The sequence below is a fragment of the Chaetodon trifascialis genome, chromosome 3, assembly GCF_039877785.1.
Source record: "Chaetodon trifascialis isolate fChaTrf1 chromosome 3, fChaTrf1.hap1, whole genome shotgun sequence".
NCBI classification, from domain to species: Eukaryota; Metazoa; Chordata; class Actinopteri; order Chaetodontiformes; family Chaetodontidae; genus Chaetodon; species Chaetodon trifascialis.
In genome coordinates, this window is record NC_092058.1 from 24,772,485 (window position 1) to 24,794,594 (window position 22,110).

Here is a 22,110-nt window from a genome sequence, read left to right on the forward strand (position 1 = left end):
ATCAAAGACACTCCTCTAACAATCCTGTACAATGGCAATGCCTCACAGGCCACACGTGTGTTCCCATGCCAACTGGCACCACCACAGCACACAAGGCAAGAGACAGACCCTCAGAGACCTCCCTGGCTTTATTGTAGAATTAAGATTAAAATTAATATATGCACCATCTGAAAACAGACATACTCAAACTGGCTGAACTTACTCCTACGCGTGTGCGCACACAGACATGAACACACACACACACGCACACACACACGCACACACACACACACACACACACACACACACACACACACACACACACACACACACACACACACATCCATGAGCAGCGCTTTGCAGTGCACATGTCCTTAAGCCTCCCTTCTCTAGCTGCACCACAAGAGACCTGTCTAAGTGACAACAATTAGCCAGCTCAGTTCAAGCTAATTGAAGTCATTTACATAATACATGCCTGCCATCACAATTCATCTGTGGACAATTCAAGCAGGTCTGTGTCATATTGTCACAACCTGATGTTAAATGGCCCCCCGCCTTGATAAATGATCCCCAAAGTAAGGCAATCGCTTATCACTCACATAAGAACGTTCTCCACTGGGCCGTTTTTTTTTTTTTTTAATGAAAATATGGATTGCATTTGCCAACCCAGACAGATGCACACATTGTCAAAACTGTGTTTACCATCCGTCCCATTACGCATGCAATTACTCAGAGGTTGAAAACAAGCAGCCTCATTTGTGTGATGTTAAGCTGCAGTGGCCGACGAGATCGCATGCTTTATTGGCCTGTTGTTTGAGAGCTGGTTTTGACAGGAAGCTGGGCGATAAATTAAATAGATGGCTTGATAAAAAGCTTGCTGTGCAGAATTCTTCACGCTGGATTTTTGAAAAATCACGCTGCCATAGCTCATAACAGGCGATCTGTTCTCTGGGTGATTTATGAAATCAATTTGTCTTGTTATCAGCAGCCCGAGTTTGTGAGATAAGATCAGACTTTCAACTTGCGGGTAGAGGGAGACAAGTGATGGTGTGCATGCGTGTGTGTGTGTTAACCTAATAGATATGTTGGAAACAACAATCAGTCATTCTTAGCATTCATGTCATTGCATCACACTGTGGATCATGGAAAAAAGATGCACTGAGTGTTGATTAAATTTGGAAATGGAGTGAAAGGATTTTCCAAATAGTCGTGACTGAGGCTCTGTAGATTTCTCCTGTGTTTTATGTGGTGTAATGGCATATTCATGTCAACTGTCACTGGAGAATCTGTGCTGATGCAGCAACATCCCAACACCATCCGTCTGCTTGTGTCCCTGTGATCTGTCCCAAGCCGTTTACTCATGCGTGGAGTGGAAAGCCTGCAAACAGCCCCTATAACCAGACCATCCTCCCATACTGTTCATATGTAGACACACCTACAGCACATTGCTCTGGGAACAGGAATAGCAATATAGTTTGTGTGTGTGCAAACATGAGATTCCTCACAGCTCCCTTTCTTTTGTCGCAGTCAAGCAGAACCCTCCAAATGTCATTCACGACTGTGCTCCATGTGCTTGGCAGCGGAGCATGGAGTGCAATTGGCCCAGTCAGCCTAATGTGCTTTAGACCTTCTCTTCATGCCTTCCCAGGAGAAGCTGAGAGAAAGGCTGTTTTGACATTGCTATCTGTCTAGTTTAGGGAAAGAATGATTTGAAAAAGAATTAGGTTCCCTCGCGTGTATTCCGGTTCAGGAACAGATAAGTAGTTTGTTTTGCCAAAGACGTCAAAGCGGGGAATCAAAAGTGACAGCAGAAGGGATGAGATATTTCAAGATACGTCTTGATGGATGCAGGTTAATCTTAAGCCTGCCAGATGTGTCAAGGATTTGCGAACACCTCATGGAGTAAATCCCACTGTGCTGCTCTCATTCTGTACCCCCTCTCCCCTTTCTGTTCGTCTCTGCAGTGAAGTTTGAGGATTGCCAGCGCAGCAGAGAGGTGGGCTTTGTGAGCAACGACCCCAACTTCAGCGTAAGGCCTGATGGGACGGTGTATGCAGAGCAGGAGGTGGCCAACCTGTCAGAACCTGTCCAGTTCATGGTGACGGCCCGGGGGCTCCATGACCCACACATCTGGGAGACCACCGTTAAGCTAGCCCTGGCTGGACATCCTCACCCTTCAGCTCTGACAAAGGTAACGAGGGAGGACAAATTCTGGAATACAAAACATAAGGTCACACCGATTGACTGCTAGAATTGTTTCCTCATGTTCAGGGCTGCCCAAGCTGCAAGTGGGGCCGAATGTGAAGCACTGCTTATGCGGTTTTATTTTCTTGTGAGATAGCCAATAAACATCACCAATGGAGAATTATACAAAATCAGCTATAGCTAATTGACATTAATTCCTTAAGGGATCAATTAAAACATTTGCTGTCCAGTTCATGTGCTCTTTGCACACTCAGCCAAAGATACTTTGTTAGAAACAGAACACATCAATATGTAACACCACTCAGTGACCGAGAGTGTGTTTTTATAGAGTTGTCATTTAACAGAGCGGCAACTCTTTGCTTGTGAAATGATCTAGTTCAGGCATGTCCAAACTATTCCACAAAGGGCTAAGTGGCTGAAGGTTTTCTTTCCAACCAAGCAGCAGCACACCAGACTTGAGTCATTTCATCAGCTGATCTCAGTCTTCATCCTCTTGATTGATTGGAGGAAAAACCTACAGCCACACGGCCCTTTGTGGGATAGTTTGGACATGCCTGATCTAGTTAATCACATCATGTCAATTTCAGGAGACATTTAGGCATTTCATATCAATATTTTAACCTTATGGACTTAATAATTCTGCATTGGGATCCCAAGTATCTGGAGCAAGTGAAAAATCAGGTATAGATGTAAGTGGATATTTCAATGTGTCAGATGCATTTAATTAACATTTCAAAGAGTGTCCTCCATTGTCTTCCAGTTTCTCTCCATCTCATTTTCACATTGTAGCAACAGTGAAAATTAATTTGGCTGCAATCAAAGCAGGTCTTTCCTAATCAGCAAACAGGCAGTGATTCCAGATCTTTATTCAAGTGTAATTACTTGCAAGTGTTTACAGCTAAATTTATGGATTTTATAGAGGATTTGAAACTGGATTTGGATTCCATAAAATGCTATTAAACGTTGAATTTGAGTTGTTTTCTGAGTAGATGTGCTTCATTGTTTGTTGCTGAAAGTGCAAAGCATCGTCCTGATAAAGGTATCAAGCAGTTAAGACAGAAAAACTTTTATAAACAACTAAAATATGAACAAGATGAAATGCAATGAAGCAAAGTTGTAACGATCAGAGACATCCTTTAACATTTACAGTAAGGACACATTTCCCGTGTCTCTCTGTCCCTGCTTGTCCACCCTTAAACACTCTGTGTTTTCCGGTTGTCACTAATGTAAGGTTTTAACAGTGCATGAACAGCAATTAAGATGCAGTACTTCTGTATATGTGACAAGTAGAGACATAACCCGATTTGCTACCAAGGCTTTAATAGTAACAGAGATTGTAAAACTACATGGGGACAAATGTATAGCAAGTGTTACTGACTTCCACTACCGTGCTGCACTTTGCTGAACGACAAACCCATTATCATTTTTCCTGCACTACTTGTTGAACGCCATTGGGCTTAATGTTCAGTCATGTTTCTAATCATGACAAAAAGCCCAAGACTCATGCAGCTAAAGCAATTGCAGAGTGGGGATTAAAATTCTGCCCACTCCTGGCAGTACAATAATGGAGACTGGGAAATAATTGACATTGATTGAGCTAATGTTCCACTCTGGCGGAGTCTGCGAGGACCAGGTGATGTAGTTTCAGCACATAATTATGTTCCCCACATCGTGGAGCTTGAGAAAGATTCAATAATTGAACAAGAAATAAATGTGTTTTCTCTAATCACATGGAAATTTGAAAACCAGCTTTAATATGTATTGTAGAGTATGCAAGAACAGTGTTTGCATGTGTTCTTGCCACTTTCTCTTCAGATGCTATAAATAGGTGTTGGTGTTTTAGTAGAATTTAGTTCCAATCTCCTGGTATAACCCCGAGGAGGAGGGAAAATAAATACCTGCTTCATTAAGAGTGTAGTCATAAAGAAACATAGTTATTAAAACACAGTACTGTATGTGCTCCAGGATAATGTGAAATAGGAACATGGGTGAAGGTATAACCATTTAAGGAACCAAAAATATCAGCCACACTGTGGTTGGGGGCTCATTTTATTAATCTATCCTTTTACTTGTTGCTCGCTCCATATTTTGTAGTCTTGCATGTCAGACCTGTCTCCACAGAAAGGTCTGACTGAACTCATTATCATTACGGTATAAGGGGAAAAAATGGCTTGTCCCATGGAGCGAGGGGGACCTTGAAAACTGTAACATGAAGATAGTGGAAGGGGAGGAGAATTCCCACTCAAATAGTCAAACAGTGACAGAACAACAGCCTACTTCCTGTGAGACAGACTACATGCTGCACCATCCAATACCGGTATTCCTGATGGACCCACATTAGTAAAAGAGCATAAGATATAAGGATTTGAGTGAAACATTGAGTGACAACCTCCACAAGGCTGAAAAATCACCCTTTTAAACAGTTTGTCCTCACTGACATCTACTATTTATGACTTGAGTGGGAGGGGTGACATTTATAAGTGATCATAGTTGTACTGTAGACTTATTCTGTCTGCTTGTCTCATCTTTTGGTTCCATTTCGTGAGTCTCCAGAATGAACCATTCATTAAACTGCCGCTATCCTTTCATTTGACGTGGAACAGGCTGAAAATGAGTCCATGTAGAGCAGCAGAGCCTGCTCTGAATCTGTGACCTGCTGTAATGTCAAACAGCCCTGAAGACAAGGCTCAGACTCAGACTGCCTTCCCCATCTCACTCCTTGAGTTTCAAAGTTTTTATGTTTGAATGAGAGGTCCAACACTACCAGTCCATAATTACAACATTGTCACCTGAAATCACAAAACAAGATTTTATGGCACAGTGGTGCTTTAAGTTAAATGCTAATGTTAGCCTGCTAACATGCTCACAATGGCTGTGCTGGCTAAGTTCAGCACTGATAATGTTTAGCATCTTAGTTTAACATGTTAGCATGCAAATGCTACATGGTTTTCCATATAGTTAGTCACACAGTAAGTATTGGACGAATTACAGTTAATTCTGAGGGGAACCTGCATTCAACTTCAGAAAAGTCAGGGGATTTTGATGTAAACTCCTGACAAGCGTGTATGAACATGTGTATCAAGTGTTTGTCAGGTGCATAATGAATTTAGTCCCATCCTCTCTTACAGAGATGCTGTAAATTTCCCTCGTTTGCCAAAACGAGCCTTGAGTTGGGGCACTTTTGCACTTAGAGGTCCCAGCTAAATGTAACAGCGGCAGCAGCAGTGACATAGATTGCTGAACTGTCCCATATTTGTTATACCTTTGAAGTACAACATTGTAAACAAGAGAAGTCAGTAAAACATTTAACAGCATTGTGCAGTTTAGCGCAATAACTTCACAGGATTTCTGGGAATTGAAAACTTATCAGCGCTATCAGTGCAGTGCAGTATTTTTGAACTGTGTGGGCCATTTTCTTTTTCCAGTTCGGTAAACACACACGGAGGTGAGTAGCTGTTATCTGAGCCCATCTCTTTGTTCTGAAAGTCAATAGTTATTTTAGAAAAGAGGAAATCATAATCGCATCGCCTAACCGCAACCTCTCACTCCGTAATCAACATGGCAACGGCAGAGGGGGAGACAAACAGCTCAGGGTATCCTCTTCTTCCCAGTGGTGATTAAAAGACAGACAGCTCCAATACCACCTCATTTTGTTCACTGGCTTTGTGTAGACACAGATAATGTGTAGAGAGAGATGCTGCAGTTAATTGCATGCTTGCTTCATCTCTACTCAGATGACTTGGTTTCAACACAGAATATACTGTGGCTCTCTTCTCTTACTATGCTTGCTTTGTTGTATAGCACCAGTGACAGTGCATTGATCTGCTTTTGATAACTGGTTTAGTTTCTCACTGTGCAGTTTTAGTAGCATCAAATAACATCCTTTTTTTTTAACATACTAATTTTCCGGTGTACAATACCACAGCAATTGAAGTGTAGAGCATCTTTGGCCTGAGAGCCCTTTTGGTTTTATGTAGTCAGGCTATCGCACATCACACAGGTAGGGCCTCTCATTGAGTGCTCTCCAAGTTGTACTGATTTCATGGCACGTTGGTTTGCCTTCTCCACCAGCTTAGAGCCCATCAGTTATGCACCACTGGATTTGGAGTCGACTGGTTGCCGGAGCGGGTTTTAGTGCTTATTTGATTTGCATTTTTTACCATACTCTCCCCAGACGGCCTCACCTGTTCAAGCTAGATTACAGCGAAGGCCGGCAACTGGGTGGAACGTGGGACCCTGGGGGTCTACTGGTCATTGAAAAGCAACACCAGCAGGGTTGTGATGGCTGTGCTTTTGCTGTGTCCTTTAACTTTGTGATTATAGCCTGATTATGTTGACAATCCACAGTGGAAAGCTGCAAGCCTCAACAGGCAAATAGCAGTGATGAGAATTTTAATACTTTTTTTATACCAAGCTAGATTTAAATGTTATTTTTCTTCACTTTAGTTTCTGAGAGAAGATCTCAAGGGAGAACAGTCTCCTTACTGAAGACGAGTACTCTGATCTCTTTTTTTATCACAGTGAGCCAGCAAAGGGAACAGCAGCACTAAAGACATAAAAAAATAACATAAAAAAACTGAATCAAATGTTCTCAGTGCCACACTGAACAGAGAATGGGCAATGAGCGCACACTCTTATTGTATTGTTCTGCCTGTTTGTCAGACTGATAACCTCCAGATGTCAGCTCCAGGGCTCGAGCGCTGCAGGCCGAAAGAATGCCCAGGCAACGCGCAGGCTGCCTGGGAGCAGAGAGCTGCCAGCTGGCCCTGGCTGCCTCTGGGTTTCAGGGACACACTTACTGACTCCTTGTCGTGTGTTCGTGCACATGCACACATACACACACTGGGACAAATGCACCCACACATATGTTCATGCATTATTTTTACACATTTGTACGCGTGCACACATGCATGCATCAAGGCCAGCACACATGATTTCCCACATGTGCACGCAGGCATGACTGAACACACTGCACATGCACACACTGTATTCATACACACACACACACACACACACACACACACACACAGAAAAAAAACAAACCCAAACCTTAACAAGCACCTCGTTTTCTGGCGGCCCATTGAGAGCTTGTTCCAGTTTTTTCTTTCTTTCCTTTGTGACTGTGGTATTGTCACAATGCCAACAGCCTGTCATCTGCCATGCTGTTTGAAAGTGACAGTCACATGAAGCCACAGCGCTGATATCATCCACAAGCAGACTTACAATAAAAGACCTCTCCCTTTCATTGTCTCTGTCCGTGTCTGTCTCTCTCACTGACCATCTCTCTTCTTCTTCTTTTTTTTTTGGCAACATTTCCAAAGGAATGTTGGGGCCTGACCAACTGGATGCTTCAACCTCGTTATCGTCAGGCCTGATGGGCTGCCTTCGTCAGCAGACTGATTGCCGTATAGAGCTACTATTCATTCATTGTGTTTTTCTGCCGATAGCAGGGAAGGCAGATAAGGACTTTATCGTGGTAGCAGCACACTGACTGAGCATAGATGAGGAGGAGCTGTGCCGTGGTATCATATATGTTTGAACTGTACTGACGTATAGACAGTCCTGATGACTTGTCTTCTGCCAGAGAGAGAATGTTGTTTATGCTCTGTGGCATGTTTGTTTATTTTACATACTTGTTTGTTTTCTCTCATTTTTGATTGTTTCAAATGAGCATCTGCAAATATACACACAGCCACAGAAACACGCACACACATTCGCAGACTAATTCCACCTGCCGCTCGTGGAGTGGGCTGGCAGCCCCCTGCCTCCCCTGTGCCAGTTGGTACCTGTGAGTGTTTTGCATGAGTGGCGCTGGAACGAAAGTTATCTTATCTGGGAAACACATCTGGTCCCCTCGTTCCTCTCGCTGTCCTCTATCCATCCATCCAGTCGCCCCGCTCCCTCTGTGTCAGCTTCCTGCCCAGCTCAACACTTGTGCTGTCCAGAGGTCTGCACTGAGCTTGCAGTCCAGTCCTCTGAGCCGTGAGAGTGTGAAGTTGAAACAAAAGATGAAAAATATACACAGTGTTTGCTCAGGTGTGGTTTACAGTCTGTAAAGCAGGTATACAGTATATTGATAGGATGGATGGCCGGCCTGGGTTTGTCATGGCAGCATGTCCATAGCTGCTCGTGGGCACGTGTATGTCTTTGCCTGTATGACTGTGCTGTGTGTGTTCCAGGTGGGATGAGCTGGAGGATCTCCACTGTGCTTCAGGTGACAGCGGCACACTGCCAGGGAGTGTGTGTGTGTGTGTGTGTGTGTGTACGCGGGGCGCAGAGACAACAATAGGATTAGGTGGATTACAGCAATACAACCATCTTACACGGGAGGACACCATAGAGGATTGAGAAAAAACACTCAGTCTTTTACACATCCATCTAACCCTTATTTCACCAGGCAAGATGAGTAAGAATGCAATCTTCCTCCTGCAGCTATAGCTGGAGGGGTTGTGCATACACCCATACATTCCTACATGGGACTTGCTCATAACACTGTGGTCCTGTACGATTGAGGAATGCTATAGTAATCCAAAAGGTCTACACATTGTGGTTTTAACATTTTTTAGAAAAGAATATCACACCAACTGTGTGTGACATTTGGAGGTGCTTGTCTTTTAAGTGATCGCAGCGTGGACATGCAGTCTCCTGTTTGTCTCCTCTGCTCCCCTTGTTATTACACTGGAATTTCATCAATACCTGTTTTATCTGATGATAGGCTTCTGTCTGGGCAGAGTGTCACATTGTTTTCTGACTTCAGCAGGGACAGAGAGGACAGGGACAGGTGGGAATAATGTTGTATGCCTGAAAAATCTGTGCAGGGATGCAGACAAAGCATCGCACCTCAGTGGACAGAACCTAGCCATGCAGCCTGGGGCAGGTCTGGCTTTCTTAGGCAGAAGCCGAGGGCTCAGGCTGAATGTGTCTCGCCAAGGGCCTCATGAAATGTGATGTAGCAGCATTCAGAAAAAAATGTTTATTTATATTTACTTGTGTTTGCCTCTCTGTCACTCTCACAAAATGGGTTTATTGTTCACATGACACCCAGTATTTTAGTTTCAATTTTAGCAGAGGGGAAAACTTGTCATTTTACAGCACTTTATAGATTCATCTTCCAACCTGTCATGGCAAAATAGCATTCTTCAAATGATAACGTAAGTTATTCAATGTGAGATGTGGCATGATACAGTATGATGTGTTTTTCTTTTCAGGTTGGCATTGAAGAAATGCTGTCAAGAGTCTGGGACTCCCAACCCAGAGTTATCAAGTTTTCTCGAAAACATCAGAGGAGCTCCTCTGCCAATGGGCTGAGGCGACAGAAGAGAGACTGGGTCATCCCGCCTATCAATGTGCCTGAAAACTCCAGAGGACCCTTCCCTCACATGCTTGTCAGAGTGAGTGACAGTTTATATAATTTCAGCAAGTACCACACATCTTTTCCTGATGCAGAACGTCTTTGGTGCACAGCAGAACCTTTATACTGTATAACTTGTTTTGCAGAGAAAAGCTAAGATTCCAAGGAAAACTAGGTAGCCAACCCATTTTTTCTCCTAAGCACTTACTCAGGCCAGGCAAGAGATAAGAGTGGGGCATATACAGTAATATCTGTTACAATCACCATGAGGCCAACAGACTCAACATTCTGGTATTTTCTATCAAGCACACCCAGCAGGCTTAAAGCACTGCTTTTGTCTCCGATTTAAGTCATGATGCCAGATGATTTGTCTGCTGTGCCTCTGGGCACCACAGACAGGTAGACAAAAAAACAACACCAAAAGAATCTTGCTTGGAAAGCACACAAATACGCACTTCATGCTTTGTCCCAGAAGAATAGATCTAAGAATTACTCAGGAGTATTCTCTCTCAGTGGTGTTTCTAGACTAGTTTTTACGTCACACTGCATCTGTATTGATGGGTGATCATGACATTCGTAGCGCTGTGAGTTTGATGAGCCCAAAGAATCCCTGAACTGACATTAATGTTCGTTAAAGCAATGCTTTGGAAAGCAGGCAATTTGATTGAATTGGAATTTTGCAACAAACAAAGCAGTTTAAAATAATTTTCATTTAATTAGTTATGATGGATGCTTAATTTTTAGGTTTTCATTATGCATTGCCTTCCAGTAATAAAGCTGCATACAAAGTTTAGCATATATAAAGCTGCAGATTAAATACTGAGCTTGCAAAGGATAAAAGAACTGCCAATCCCCTGCTCGCTTCTATGACTCTGTCCGGGTTTTCAGTATTACAATATAAAAAGACTGTTACATGCTATGTGTCTTAACTGCTCAACCACCAGGGGCCAGATGCATAAAACTCTGTAGATTCATGACTAATAGAAATATTAACTATGCTTGTATTACTCTTTCTGTCAGATGTGTAAAGCCATTCTTTAACATAGTTCTCTTTAATTAATTTTACTCATTGTGAAATTTCAGTACACACAAGTATGACTCCCACACTCAGTAGACATAGATTGACACACTGTTAACTCTAACTCAAACTTGACTGCTTGAATATGAACACCTCTGTGTGCTCCATCAGACAATGCTCCTCAAACAGCACCAGAGCTGCCATTCTAATGCACGGCTGCACAATTTATAGCGCACAGTCATCATCATTAAATAGTGATTTAGTTTATAGCCTTCAAACTGATTTTTCCCTCTGAATTTCATGATGAATATTATAAAATTACAGGCCTACAGAAAATATCAAACAAGGGAAAACGCCAAAGCAGACTGAGCAAAAAGAATAGTGCACAATAATGACCCCACAGCAGTCATTAAAAGAAAGATTCACATTTCACATTTGACGACCATAATTTCTACTGAGAAGTGTAAACTGCAAAAACCAATTAATTCTTAGTGAAATTCATGCACAACCTGATAGAATAACATAGTATGTTGAATTTGAATCCATTTTTGCACCATATTATACAGAGCAAACAGTTAACAGTTTAATGGTAACCATGGTCTCTGTGCCAATACTTCATTGGTACACCTGACCGCAGGATTTAAAAGGATTCAGTTTCCTCCTGCAGCTTAGCTACCGTTCACGTTAAGAATATGAAAGTCTACAGTTCTCACCATCACTTAACAGTTGAAGCGAACATGTATGTCACCAGTTCTTAAATACAACCAGCGCATAACAGTGAATATTAAAAATAAGGAAAATCAAAAGCAATCTCCCACGGAGGCATCACGCTCTTAGCTCTGTGCTGCTACTCTGAACTCTCCTCACTCGATGCCTCTTATCAGACACCCAGACAGACATGCAGCTTTCTGCTGGCATTTCTCACACACACACACAAAGTCCCTTACGCCCATTTGTACAGCGAAGCTTACACTCCCGGATTACGGAAATCGCCTTTCACCAATGTGTCGGCAAGAGGGCAGATTTTCCACCAAAGCATGGAAGCACTCACCCTCACACAAAAACACACACAGCAGGGCCATGGAGTGTCAGGGGAGGCACCAAATTGTGCTGCCCTACTGGAGACATGGACCCTCTTTTATCCCCTTTTCACATGTTGAGTGTTAGATGGTTGGATTAAACCTCAAGGGCTTTCTTTGTATGTGTGGCCATGTGAGTGTTGAGGATGGGTTAGACTGAGTGTGATCGTGTCTGTGTGTGCAGTGTGTGAGAGAGTTAGAGGGAATACATTCCAGCTTGCATACTGTGTGTGAACAGAGTATAGGTGTGTCTCAGCCCTCAGCCATCGCTGAAAGTAGTGCACCATGGGGGATGTGACTCATGCTGTCCATTGCTCTGTGAGCTCACTTGTCCCTTGGTCGCTCTGCAACACAACTCTCCATTCTGACAGGCAGCCGGGGAGAGGAACAGTGGGGAATTTGTGCTTTATCTTGCCAGTCTCAGAAGTGGCCAAGAGCAACCTTTAAAGCATATGCACTTGATTTCAGGACAGATCAGCTCTCCTGGGCTCTGGAAACTCTTAGAGTTTTTATTGCTTCTGTTTCTGCACTTGAGCCTTCACACAGTCCGGTTCATCAGGTTTGAAAAGACCAATTAACCTTTAGAGTGTAATTACAGCTTTACAAGCATCAAACGACGCAAATGACACACCCATAGAGGTGTGTGGTTTTCTCTTTTGCTTCAGTGAGAGTAGAGAAAAAGCTGCATTATGACGCAGAGTACAATGAGAAGCTAATGTAGCTGTGCTGCTGGAGGGTTTCTGATTAAACTGAGACAAATCTAATTGCATGTACAACCCCCATTCCAAAAATGTCGAGACGCTGTGTAAAACATAAATAAAATATCCCCCCCGCAACCCCCAAAAGGGTATAGAAAATGGATGGATGGAAAGCTCCTTTCATAGCCAATCATGATACTATCACCTGTTACCAATGAAGCTGTTTACCTGTGGAATGATCCAAACAGGTGTTTTTGGAGCATTCCACATCTTTCCCAGCCTTTACTTTCTCCTACATCAAACTCAGAATAAGCACATTTAGAAATATCTTAACAAAGTCAAACATTAAATTTATTGCCTTCAATTGTCTATATGTCAGATGATCACATTTTGTTTTATATATGTATCCTGACTTTTTTGAAATCAGGGTTGTATAAGACAAAGTCCTGCAGATTTAATTGCGAATAATAATTCATATGATAACACAGCCTTAATTTCTTCCTTCATTGTCATTACATTCTATTTATGGTGCTATTATAGGTCATGTTCCACTGCGTTCTGACATTGCCACCATTATCATCACAGCCCTCTAGCTCAGAAGAAGCAATATCGTGGTTCAGCTTGTGAAAGCTACTTTCACTCCCTCGAAACAAAGAGAAATGCTAACACACACACACACACACACACACACACACACACACACACACACACACGCACACGCACATACGCGCACACACACCAACAGTGTACAAGAGCACCATTCCACTGGCCATTTTCACCTTGACATGTGCAATTCAGTCATGAAGGGCCACAAATGGTGCAGCTTTGATGCCATTGATTTACCATTGTGCTCAAATGGAATATGCTTCCGAGCTCTCGCTCTCAAATTATTTGACATGACGGATATAAGTGCAGTGGAAATGGAGGAGTTGAAAAACAGCTTGAGTTAAATGGTTACTGAGGTAGATGGGAGGAAATACTCCTTTTCAGAAACTGAAAAGCAGTGCGGGTGGGAGATGGAAAAGGGAGAAAGGGGGACAGGTAGAGATTGGAAAAAAAGAAAAGAAAAAGTAGAAAGTCTTTGGAGAGTGCTGTAAATCTGTGCAGTGAGGGAGGCCAACATTAGTTTCAGGCCATTTGTGGCATTCTCATCTCAACCATCTCCTGCAGCACCTACACTCGGGCCAATGAGGCAAAACTGATGGAAAGCAGTCTGAACATGGGAGAGAAAAGACCCTCCTTTCTTTCAACCGGGCCTCAAACACTGGCTGCCTCTCTGACCTACGGTTAGGACAAGGAAAGGAACAATATGAGCTGGAAGTAACTGGGCACATTGTGCACAGAGTCCACAGCCAAAGGAAAGACTAAAGAGAAGTGTCTGTGTTTTCCTTTTGCTCCCTTTCCAGGCAGCTAATTGAGTCTGGAATGATATCTATGATATCATCTTTATCATACATTTATTAGGTATTAAGGTGAATAGGTGAAGCAGCATATTAGAGTGCACCTCTGTATGGTTTACCTCAATATTTTGAATAGCCCATTATGGAAGTGCTCATGGGTAATATAATACGATACAGTGTAGTGTTGAATGTGTCACACTCAGAATGACCGGGGGCTGCTCATTTAGAGGGATTTTTATCAAAAGCGAGCAGAAGCACACAAACAAAAACAAATAGCTAAGTTCGCCCACCACTCAAGTTAACTTTCCACCCTTTGGCAGAAGAAAAGTTGGCATTTACTTTCGAAACAGAAGGAATATGTGGCTTTTTATTGGGTTTCTAATTTGGTTTACTGTGCCAAGCAGCTAAAATATATGCGGTGTGTGTGTGTGGGAGCAAGTTAGCTCAATGACGTTGTAATGTCTGTACTACTGTTTGCTCAGTCCCCAAAATGAAAACACTGTGCTTTATTTACAACCTCATATTGCACAGTGTATTTCATTACAGCTTGTAATGAGCTCGTAATATGCTTTTTGGATCCGCTTGCTTTGTTTGCAGTTTTATTGCATCTCATGCGCATTGAAATACATTGTGTCTATTGTGTCTACTTTGTGTGTGTGCGACACGTGTGTGCGATGAGTGTATGTGTGTTTCCACCAGCATATGGGTGCATGAGGTAGGAGGACAAACTGTACACCATTTTTTTGCATTATTCAAGATCAAGTGTATCTAAATTTAATACTTAACAGGATTCTTCACGCAAAGAAATAGTTTTCACGTCAATTATTTTCCCCCAGCCCAGTTTGTAATGACATTCCATCACTTCTGAAAGAGGCAGTGAGAGATGCTGCCGTGCAAACAACAGCAAAATAAAATCCTGCTCAATCCAGCACCCCGAGCACATTGTTTTTAAAAGAAACTGCAAAATGAACGACGTCCTCAAAATCATCTCATGTCTTGTACCACCTAATCGACCCTTTGCTAAACTCCTGCTCCCAACAGCAACTGTCCAATCATAGCAGGCATGTCAAACTTTGCATGTCTCTTCATGTTGATGTGGGATGGACGAGGAAAGTCCATCCCACATCAAGAGAGAAATGGTATATATCAAGAAGGAATGAGAAATTAATTTAACTTTGTCATCTGCTCAAATGTAAGCTGTAAATGTTCACATTCCAGTAACTCCAGCTAAATTTACATTAGATACCATTATATTTCTCTGTCTTGTAAAAGTGAGCTTAGCCAAAATCTGACCACTGTATTGCTTCCCCAATACTTTTTTCTACAGTAGGCATCCAAACAGTGCAATGAATATTGAATGAATAGGATTTTAATTAGCCTACTTTTTGATGTTTTATTTGAAATCTGAAATATGGCAAAATGTTGGCATTAATGTCAGATCTCTGAGTGTTTTGTCAAATGCCAACAATGTAAAAATCTCAAAACATGAAGAGTTTGACTAAAAAGTGTGAGGTTTAATTGGGTTTAAGCTCTTTAACTACTGCAGTAGTTTGATCTTTGTGTTACTGTGCTTACAATATTCTTCACTACTGTAACAGAGTGCTGCTTCCTTAGTAGCATTAGCATCACACTTTCTCTCCAGACGACCATCAAACAACAAACACATTGTTATATGTTTAAAGGCAAGACCAAAGGCTTCTCTGTGTCTTCATGATGGTATGAACAAAGTCATTACCACTTGCTGCTGACAGCATCACTTGATTAACCAGAACCATCAAAATGACTATGATAATAGTTCAGCCTCTAATTTCCTATTCCATAGCGGTAATAGTTCAATCGATAGAGCCAATAGGCGTTGGTTCGTACAATCACTTAGCTGCTCATTGCGTCTCAGCTCAGCTTCTTACAGCTCTGCTTCATGTTTCAAGTCTCTGTGCAGCGACTGTCTCTGATAGAAATTCGGAGTGAGTTTGGCTTTCAGCTTCAAGGAGCAGACAGAGTTTGTTGACATGTCTTGTTCTGGTTTAAATCAGGACACCTCTCACTCCCTTCTCTCCTGACACGATCCTCAGAGTGCTCCCCAGAATCCAGAAGTTTCTTGTTGCTGATTCATCCACAATAACAGCAAGGTTTCCACGAGTAAAGTTCCCTTTAATCTTCTTCCACATGCTGTACTTTTTCCTAATGATGAAGTACTGTCTCCCACAGAGGGGTACTGCCAGATACTAAACCTGACTCTGTCTCCTTCTAGAGTACGATGGAGTAGTCCAGAAAGCATGATGCAGCTTTCCGCTCTAGCAGTTGATTTGGCTCAAGACTGTCCATGCAGTTTGTCGCCGTTGTGATTAGTCTATCATTCAGTTTGACTCCTACTTCACACAAGTCCAGACATACTGTATAATGTACCGTTGAGGTTTATACATGAGACACGTGCATGCACTGTATGTGATTTATATTAGAAAAAACTGCTTGCTTAAAAAATAGAAGATTACAACTCAGCTCTGCAGTTCCCCTCAGCACTACAGCATTTTAGCATTTTTTAGCTTGTCGCTTTAGTTTTATGGCCCACAACTTGGGCAGTGTTTTCACTCTCAGCACGCTCATCAACTTGGTCTCCAGCAGCTCTTTTCAGTAAAAAAAAGAGCTCTAAAAACCCAGTGTACACAACCTGCCCCAGCACTGAAAAGCTGACAGACAGTTTATCGACTAGCTGGGAACATAGTGGAGCATTTAACAGCTGAAGAACCAAAGAATTCTCTCAGGAGCTGGTCGCAACCAAACAGAGCTAAAAGAAGAGTGAATGCTGGCCTCTCACTACCATCCAAAACACCTGATTTATTGGTGTTTTTCCTCTTTCCTTCAGTAATGGTATTTTAACAAACAGAGATAAAAACAGCATAATTCAGTATCAATATGTCAATGTTGTGCATAGACACTCTTGCACTGCCTGCAAGTGGCCTTTTTTTTTTTTTTTTAACAATGAATAATTTAACAGATTTAACAATGAAGATTTTAATGACAGTAACATGTTAATCTCAGTGGTCTTTATAATACATACAGGCATTTATGAGGTTGTCTGGCTAATTCTCAAAACTCTCCAACATTTAAAATCCATTTATTACCATAATTTTTGTGCCCACAATTATGAGGAAGATTAGCAAAAGGCTTTTAAAATCAATAAACGCCACAAATGCTGCAAAGGGAATGGATTTATCTTAATTTGGTTGGCTCAGCAAAAATATTCAGATATTATACATAATTCAAGGTACCAGGTGTAATATAGAAATTAGCCCTCGGCATTTGCTGTTAATGGAAGTGCAGGTGAATGCAGGCTCATATGCTGCACTTTGGTAGAATTTTCCCAGAAACGCAAATCTCTCACAGCATAAAAAGACTGTTTTGTCTAAACAGTCGTGCAACATGGCGCCCTTTGTTTGCTGGTTTGTGCTGGTGTCTGTGGGGGTACCTCTGTGTGTCTGTGTATTTGTGTGTGTCTCTATGTATTGCCTGCGCATTAGAGTGTATGTGTGTCTGTTTGTCATTCTCAGCATCCCCGGTTGAACAATTAGAAGGTGACAGTCCCATTAGAGCCGGCCCAGTAGTACAAAGGCTGAATGCTGTTGTGAGTGACACAGAGCTCTGCCTCTCACTAAATAACTGTCAGTCTGCCCTCGTCCACTCTGACCCCTCTGGCAGCCTCCCTCGGAGCCACTCGAGCTCCCCTCTGGACTCTCATTGGCAGCCTTAGCAGCTCCCTGAGCCAAGCATGGCCCTCCTTTCAAGCCTGGTCTCTAACTGATTGGTTGGACCCTGCTAGCCTTAGGCATGCCAGAAGGGCTTTCAACTGGCCTCAGGCTGCTGCTGATTGGCCAGGCTGTCAGGACCGCATGTCCCCTACGGGAGCGTGTGGCAGCAGCTTGGGTTGAGGGATGCAATTTGACAATGGCGGTAGGTGGAGAGGAAAAGTGCAAGAGCAGCAGAAAGCTCCTCACTGCCTACCCCACCCCCCCATCTATAACTCTATCTATATCTCTTTATTGCTGCTGTCTTTCCCGTTGGTCAGCCTTACAGCAGCCAACCATGTCCTCACTGTAATTAACTTGTAGGACATTTCTCTGCTGTGCATGGAAGAACCTGTAGTATGGTTTACTTGTCATCCTTGTAGGGGTACAATGGATCACAAAACTCACAATTCGGATCATTTCACGGTTTTGAGTCATCTATTTCTATACTGACAAGCATGCCTAGTTTCTCATTTACACCACTGAAAATGCTCAAAGTCATTGCCTGCAGAATTTCACTCAGCGGAGGCGAAAGCCACAACTTTACATTCAAGTTTGTACTCATGCCATGCATCGCTGGAAAGCTAAGAGTCTCATAATGTGATTGATGCAAAGCATTTCAAGATATGGTTACAACAGTGGATACATTCAACACAAAGACCAAAAAAACACAAAATTGAGGCAACTCACCAATGAAATCTGCATTATAGTAATCTACCAATCAATAACAGTCTGACTGTCTGGTTACACTTGCAAAGGTCCAGATGATCCAATCCAGTGAAATATTCAGTCCAAAACACTATAATAATCGTAAGCATGAACTGCATAGGCAATATGCTAATTTCAAAATGGCAACTGCCCTCTGACATCAATTAGGATCGTCCATGTCATGGCCTAAGCCAGCATATTAAGTGGGATTCTGCACTGACCGGAAGTGCCTCATTCTCTTATTTTGTGTAAAGATGACTGCACTTCAAATAGTCATCGCAATTCTGAATATGAAGATATGCTGCTTCAGTGGGTAATTTACAGCCAGATCAAGGAATTCAGTGCAAAGAGGGATATAATACAGGGCTTGGAATGATAAATATAGAAAATGGCCCTAAATATAGAGATATATAGCCTAAATATAAGTATGGATTGCCAAAGTACAGATGTCCTAAATATAAATATAGATATTTATCTAGATAGTGAAAGGCCTCTTTTGGAGAACGCTGAGACATAATGTTAGAAAAATATATGTAAAAGGCAAATTGTAGAGGAATGGTAATTAAATCAGTCGCTCTTCCCCAACCCAATCATTGCACTTCAGAGTAAAACACAGCACACATCTGTCTATCTTCTCACTGCTGCTCTGCAAGTAACGGCAGCAGTAAAACTGTATTTCACACTATGATGGTTTCATTTTGCGATTAATCTCACCATTCATATGCGTGTCGAACCATGGGGGTGGGGGATCTATACAGATCAGGGATCAGCTATGTGCAGTTTAACAAGTTGAGACTCTCGGGGGGGTCCGCGGTCTGTTAGGAGCAGGTAAGACGAGATCTTCAGCCTCTGCCCCCTCCATTCCCATCACAGAATTACAGAATGTGGCTCTCTTTATAGGGGAGACAGAATGGCTGTATTTACTCTATTCTTCTCCCCTCACTGTGAATCAGGGGAGTTAATGCCATTGTTAATGCAGAGAGACCGCTGGTACATTTCAACAGGATTCTCGCCTCTCGCAGAGCTCATCTAAATTGCCTGGCTAATGCTGTAATTGGGTTTGTGAGTCACTTCTTAACTTCCATTAATATTTGTTCTCCCTCTAATTGCCCCTTTTCCCAGTCCTACATTTCATTCCTCCGTCTGCTTAATGGTCTGAGGTGGAGGCAGTGACGTGCGTGTGCATGCACGCGTGTACGCTTGAGAAAGCATCTAATCTATTTTTGGGCAGATATGAAATGTTAAAGTGCGGGGACTTCTTTCTCTCTTCCGCAAAACGATGAATGACACACAGGATGGAGTTGGAAGGTATTGAAATTTAAGAGAGAGCGAGAGAGAGAGACATCAGAGGTTCACGGTCAAAATTGAGGAACATCCTCCAGATATCTGTGATCCATATGAGCTGAGAATAAAAAAATATCTCCTCCAAAAATTTCATATCAGTTCTTAAAAGAGAGCTAAACTCTTTCATTGGAAGGTTATTTATTGGATATGCTGCAAGCATCCAGAGTGCTTTCCGCTGTTCATTAAAATACATATTACTTGACAATGCCTCTGCTTTCTCACGTTTTCTACTAAGCTTTATACGTCTTTTCACAGTCACCTATAACTGGATTGTCTTTTCCTGTTATACATCACATTAAAACAGCTCCCCTGGAGGGAGAAAACAAGGTTTCAGCTTTGTTTCCCTAATTGTCAAGAAAAAAGTCTCAGTCTTTTATCTTTAAATCCAAATCCACTTCACAGAAACATTACCTCAGGAAACCTCAGGAACTCAAAGGATTCAATTCAATTGATGGTGTTAAAAAGTGCAGAAGAATGGCTGAATAATAGTGTCAGTACCAGAGCAGAAAACCTCCTCAGGTGGCAACCCTTGCTCGTTGTATTGATGGGACTCTCACTTCTTCTGTCCCAATGGGAGAAATGGGAGGAGGGAGTGCAGGCGGGTAAGAGACAGGAAGAGATGGAGATAGACAAGCTGATATGGCAGCACAAATATAGACAGAATGGGAGAGCACACCAAATGAAAAGGAGGGTGTATAAGGCAAAAAAGAAAAAACATATTTCAGAGCCACACAGAGCTTGGTTCATTTCCCATTCAGTTTTGGATCCATAATGGACTAGCACGCCTGTGTGCCGAGGCCCAGACACGCCTGTTCTTTATGAGTACCAGGGATAACTGTGTGCGACGGTGGCTGTCAGTGGCTCTCACTTGAGAGATATTAAACCTGAGCTCTCTCCAGCTTCTCCCTCACAGACCTCCTATGTGACTATTTTTAAAACCATCCACACCATTCCCCTCTCATGATGCCACTAAATTGACAGGTGTTACCCCTCTTTATCGCCACTCTCCTGCGTGCGCGGTTGTTATTGTATTTTGTGAGAAAGAAAGTTTGAAGGCTGGCAAAAACTTGAGGTCCCACATTTCCCATAATTGGAAATTTTGTTTCCATTTTGTCAGCCTATCTCTCTCTTTCTTTCATCCTCTGCTTTCCTATCCCCCCTCTGTCATTTTGTTGGATGTTTGTGTGGATGGCATATCAGGCTATTTGAATTCCTCTTCCCCATCAAAAGCAGGGCACATCAGCTTTGAAGAGTGACAAGCACGCAGCAGGAGGGATCAAAGCAATGCAAAACTGAAATTTAAGAGGAAGTTAAAAAGCATGTAGTTTTGCCATTTCCCTCATGTTCAACAAAGAGAAAACAGATACTGTATAACAGCAGGGAAAGATGAGACATTATCAAACACAGCCATTTTCAAGGATGCCTGTGTAGTCTGCAGATGCACAGATGCGTTTGATAATGCTTTTTAACATAGCAATTCACCCATTTGCTGTGACTCGTGTTTGCAGCCATTCCGGCATCCCCACGAGTTCAAAGGTTAATTGTCAGATCTGAATATTTTAACCCCAGTGGTGACGCTGGAGTCAGACTGTTTACGATAGGAAAATCAATAGTGTATTCCTGCATGACAGTGTCATTTTCTTTCTTTAAAACCACTCACTAAGGTGCCAGACCTGCTACGAACCTGCTAATAAAACATACAAGAAAACTGAAAGCATATTAAATAGCTTGCCAGCAATTCCCCGAGTGAAAGGCAGTACCGTAAAAAGGAGCAGTAAAGCAAATAGAAATTAGGCATATGAGCTTGCAGCTGAAATTGCTGGAAATTCACACCACTTGAGGGAAATTTCAGTCATTTCAAGAGGGGGAGAGTACGAGCACCAGAGAGCAAATTAGATTTGGTTATCTCTAAAACCCTGTTTAAAACCACAAAACCCCTCTGATTGTTTTCTGCTTTCTCTGAATCCACATGCTGATCGACCATCAGGTTCTTAGACCTCAAACTAATCCTGACTCCGAGCACTTTGCCTCATTATTTCAATTTTGGACAATAAAAATCCCGAATCATGCTTTCATCCCCACTTAATAAGCATATTGTTATGACGCGTGTGCTTGTGTGATTATGTAAACAGGCGGTTCAGACTGGGAGACGGAGTCTAAAAGCAGAGCAGGCTTGTGGGTATATGAGGTATCCAGGCAGTAAGTAGTTTCTATTAAAGGCAGCCAGATATTTGGCAGAGACACTCTCTTAATTTTGGTTGACAGCTATGACAGCTAAAGCATGACACCAGAAGGTCTCTGTGATAGCCTGTCGGTGCCCTGAGTGTTTGGCAGCACTTCCTCCCATAATGCACCTCAGCACAGAAATGGCTTAACTTAACTTAGCTTGAATTTGGCTTAACTGCCTTTATTTTCTACATATTAACCATCCCTGAAACTAACATGCTTCCATCCTCATACCAAACTAGAACTGCTGTGTAGAAGGTGTTTTCCATACTTGGCTAGTGGTGCTATCAGTGACATTTACTGTGTCACTCAGTCGTATA

The 22,110-nt window shown here is 42.4% G+C and overlaps 1 protein-coding gene across 2 annotated transcripts in view; it reads left to right on the forward strand.

Annotated features, from left to right (window-relative positions):
* Positions 1-22,110, forward strand: part of cdh4 (cadherin 4, type 1, R-cadherin (retinal)) — a 204,056-nt gene that overhangs the window by 130,185 nt on the left and 51,761 nt on the right. For both annotated transcript variants that reach the window (XM_070959457.1, XM_070959458.1), the window contains exons 4-5: positions 1,944-2,170; positions 9,393-9,575. In XM_070959457.1, coding sequence (XP_070815558.1) covers positions 1,944-2,170; positions 9,393-9,575 — 410 coding nt within the window. The remainder of the gene's footprint in view (positions 1-1,943; positions 2,171-9,392; positions 9,576-22,110) is intronic.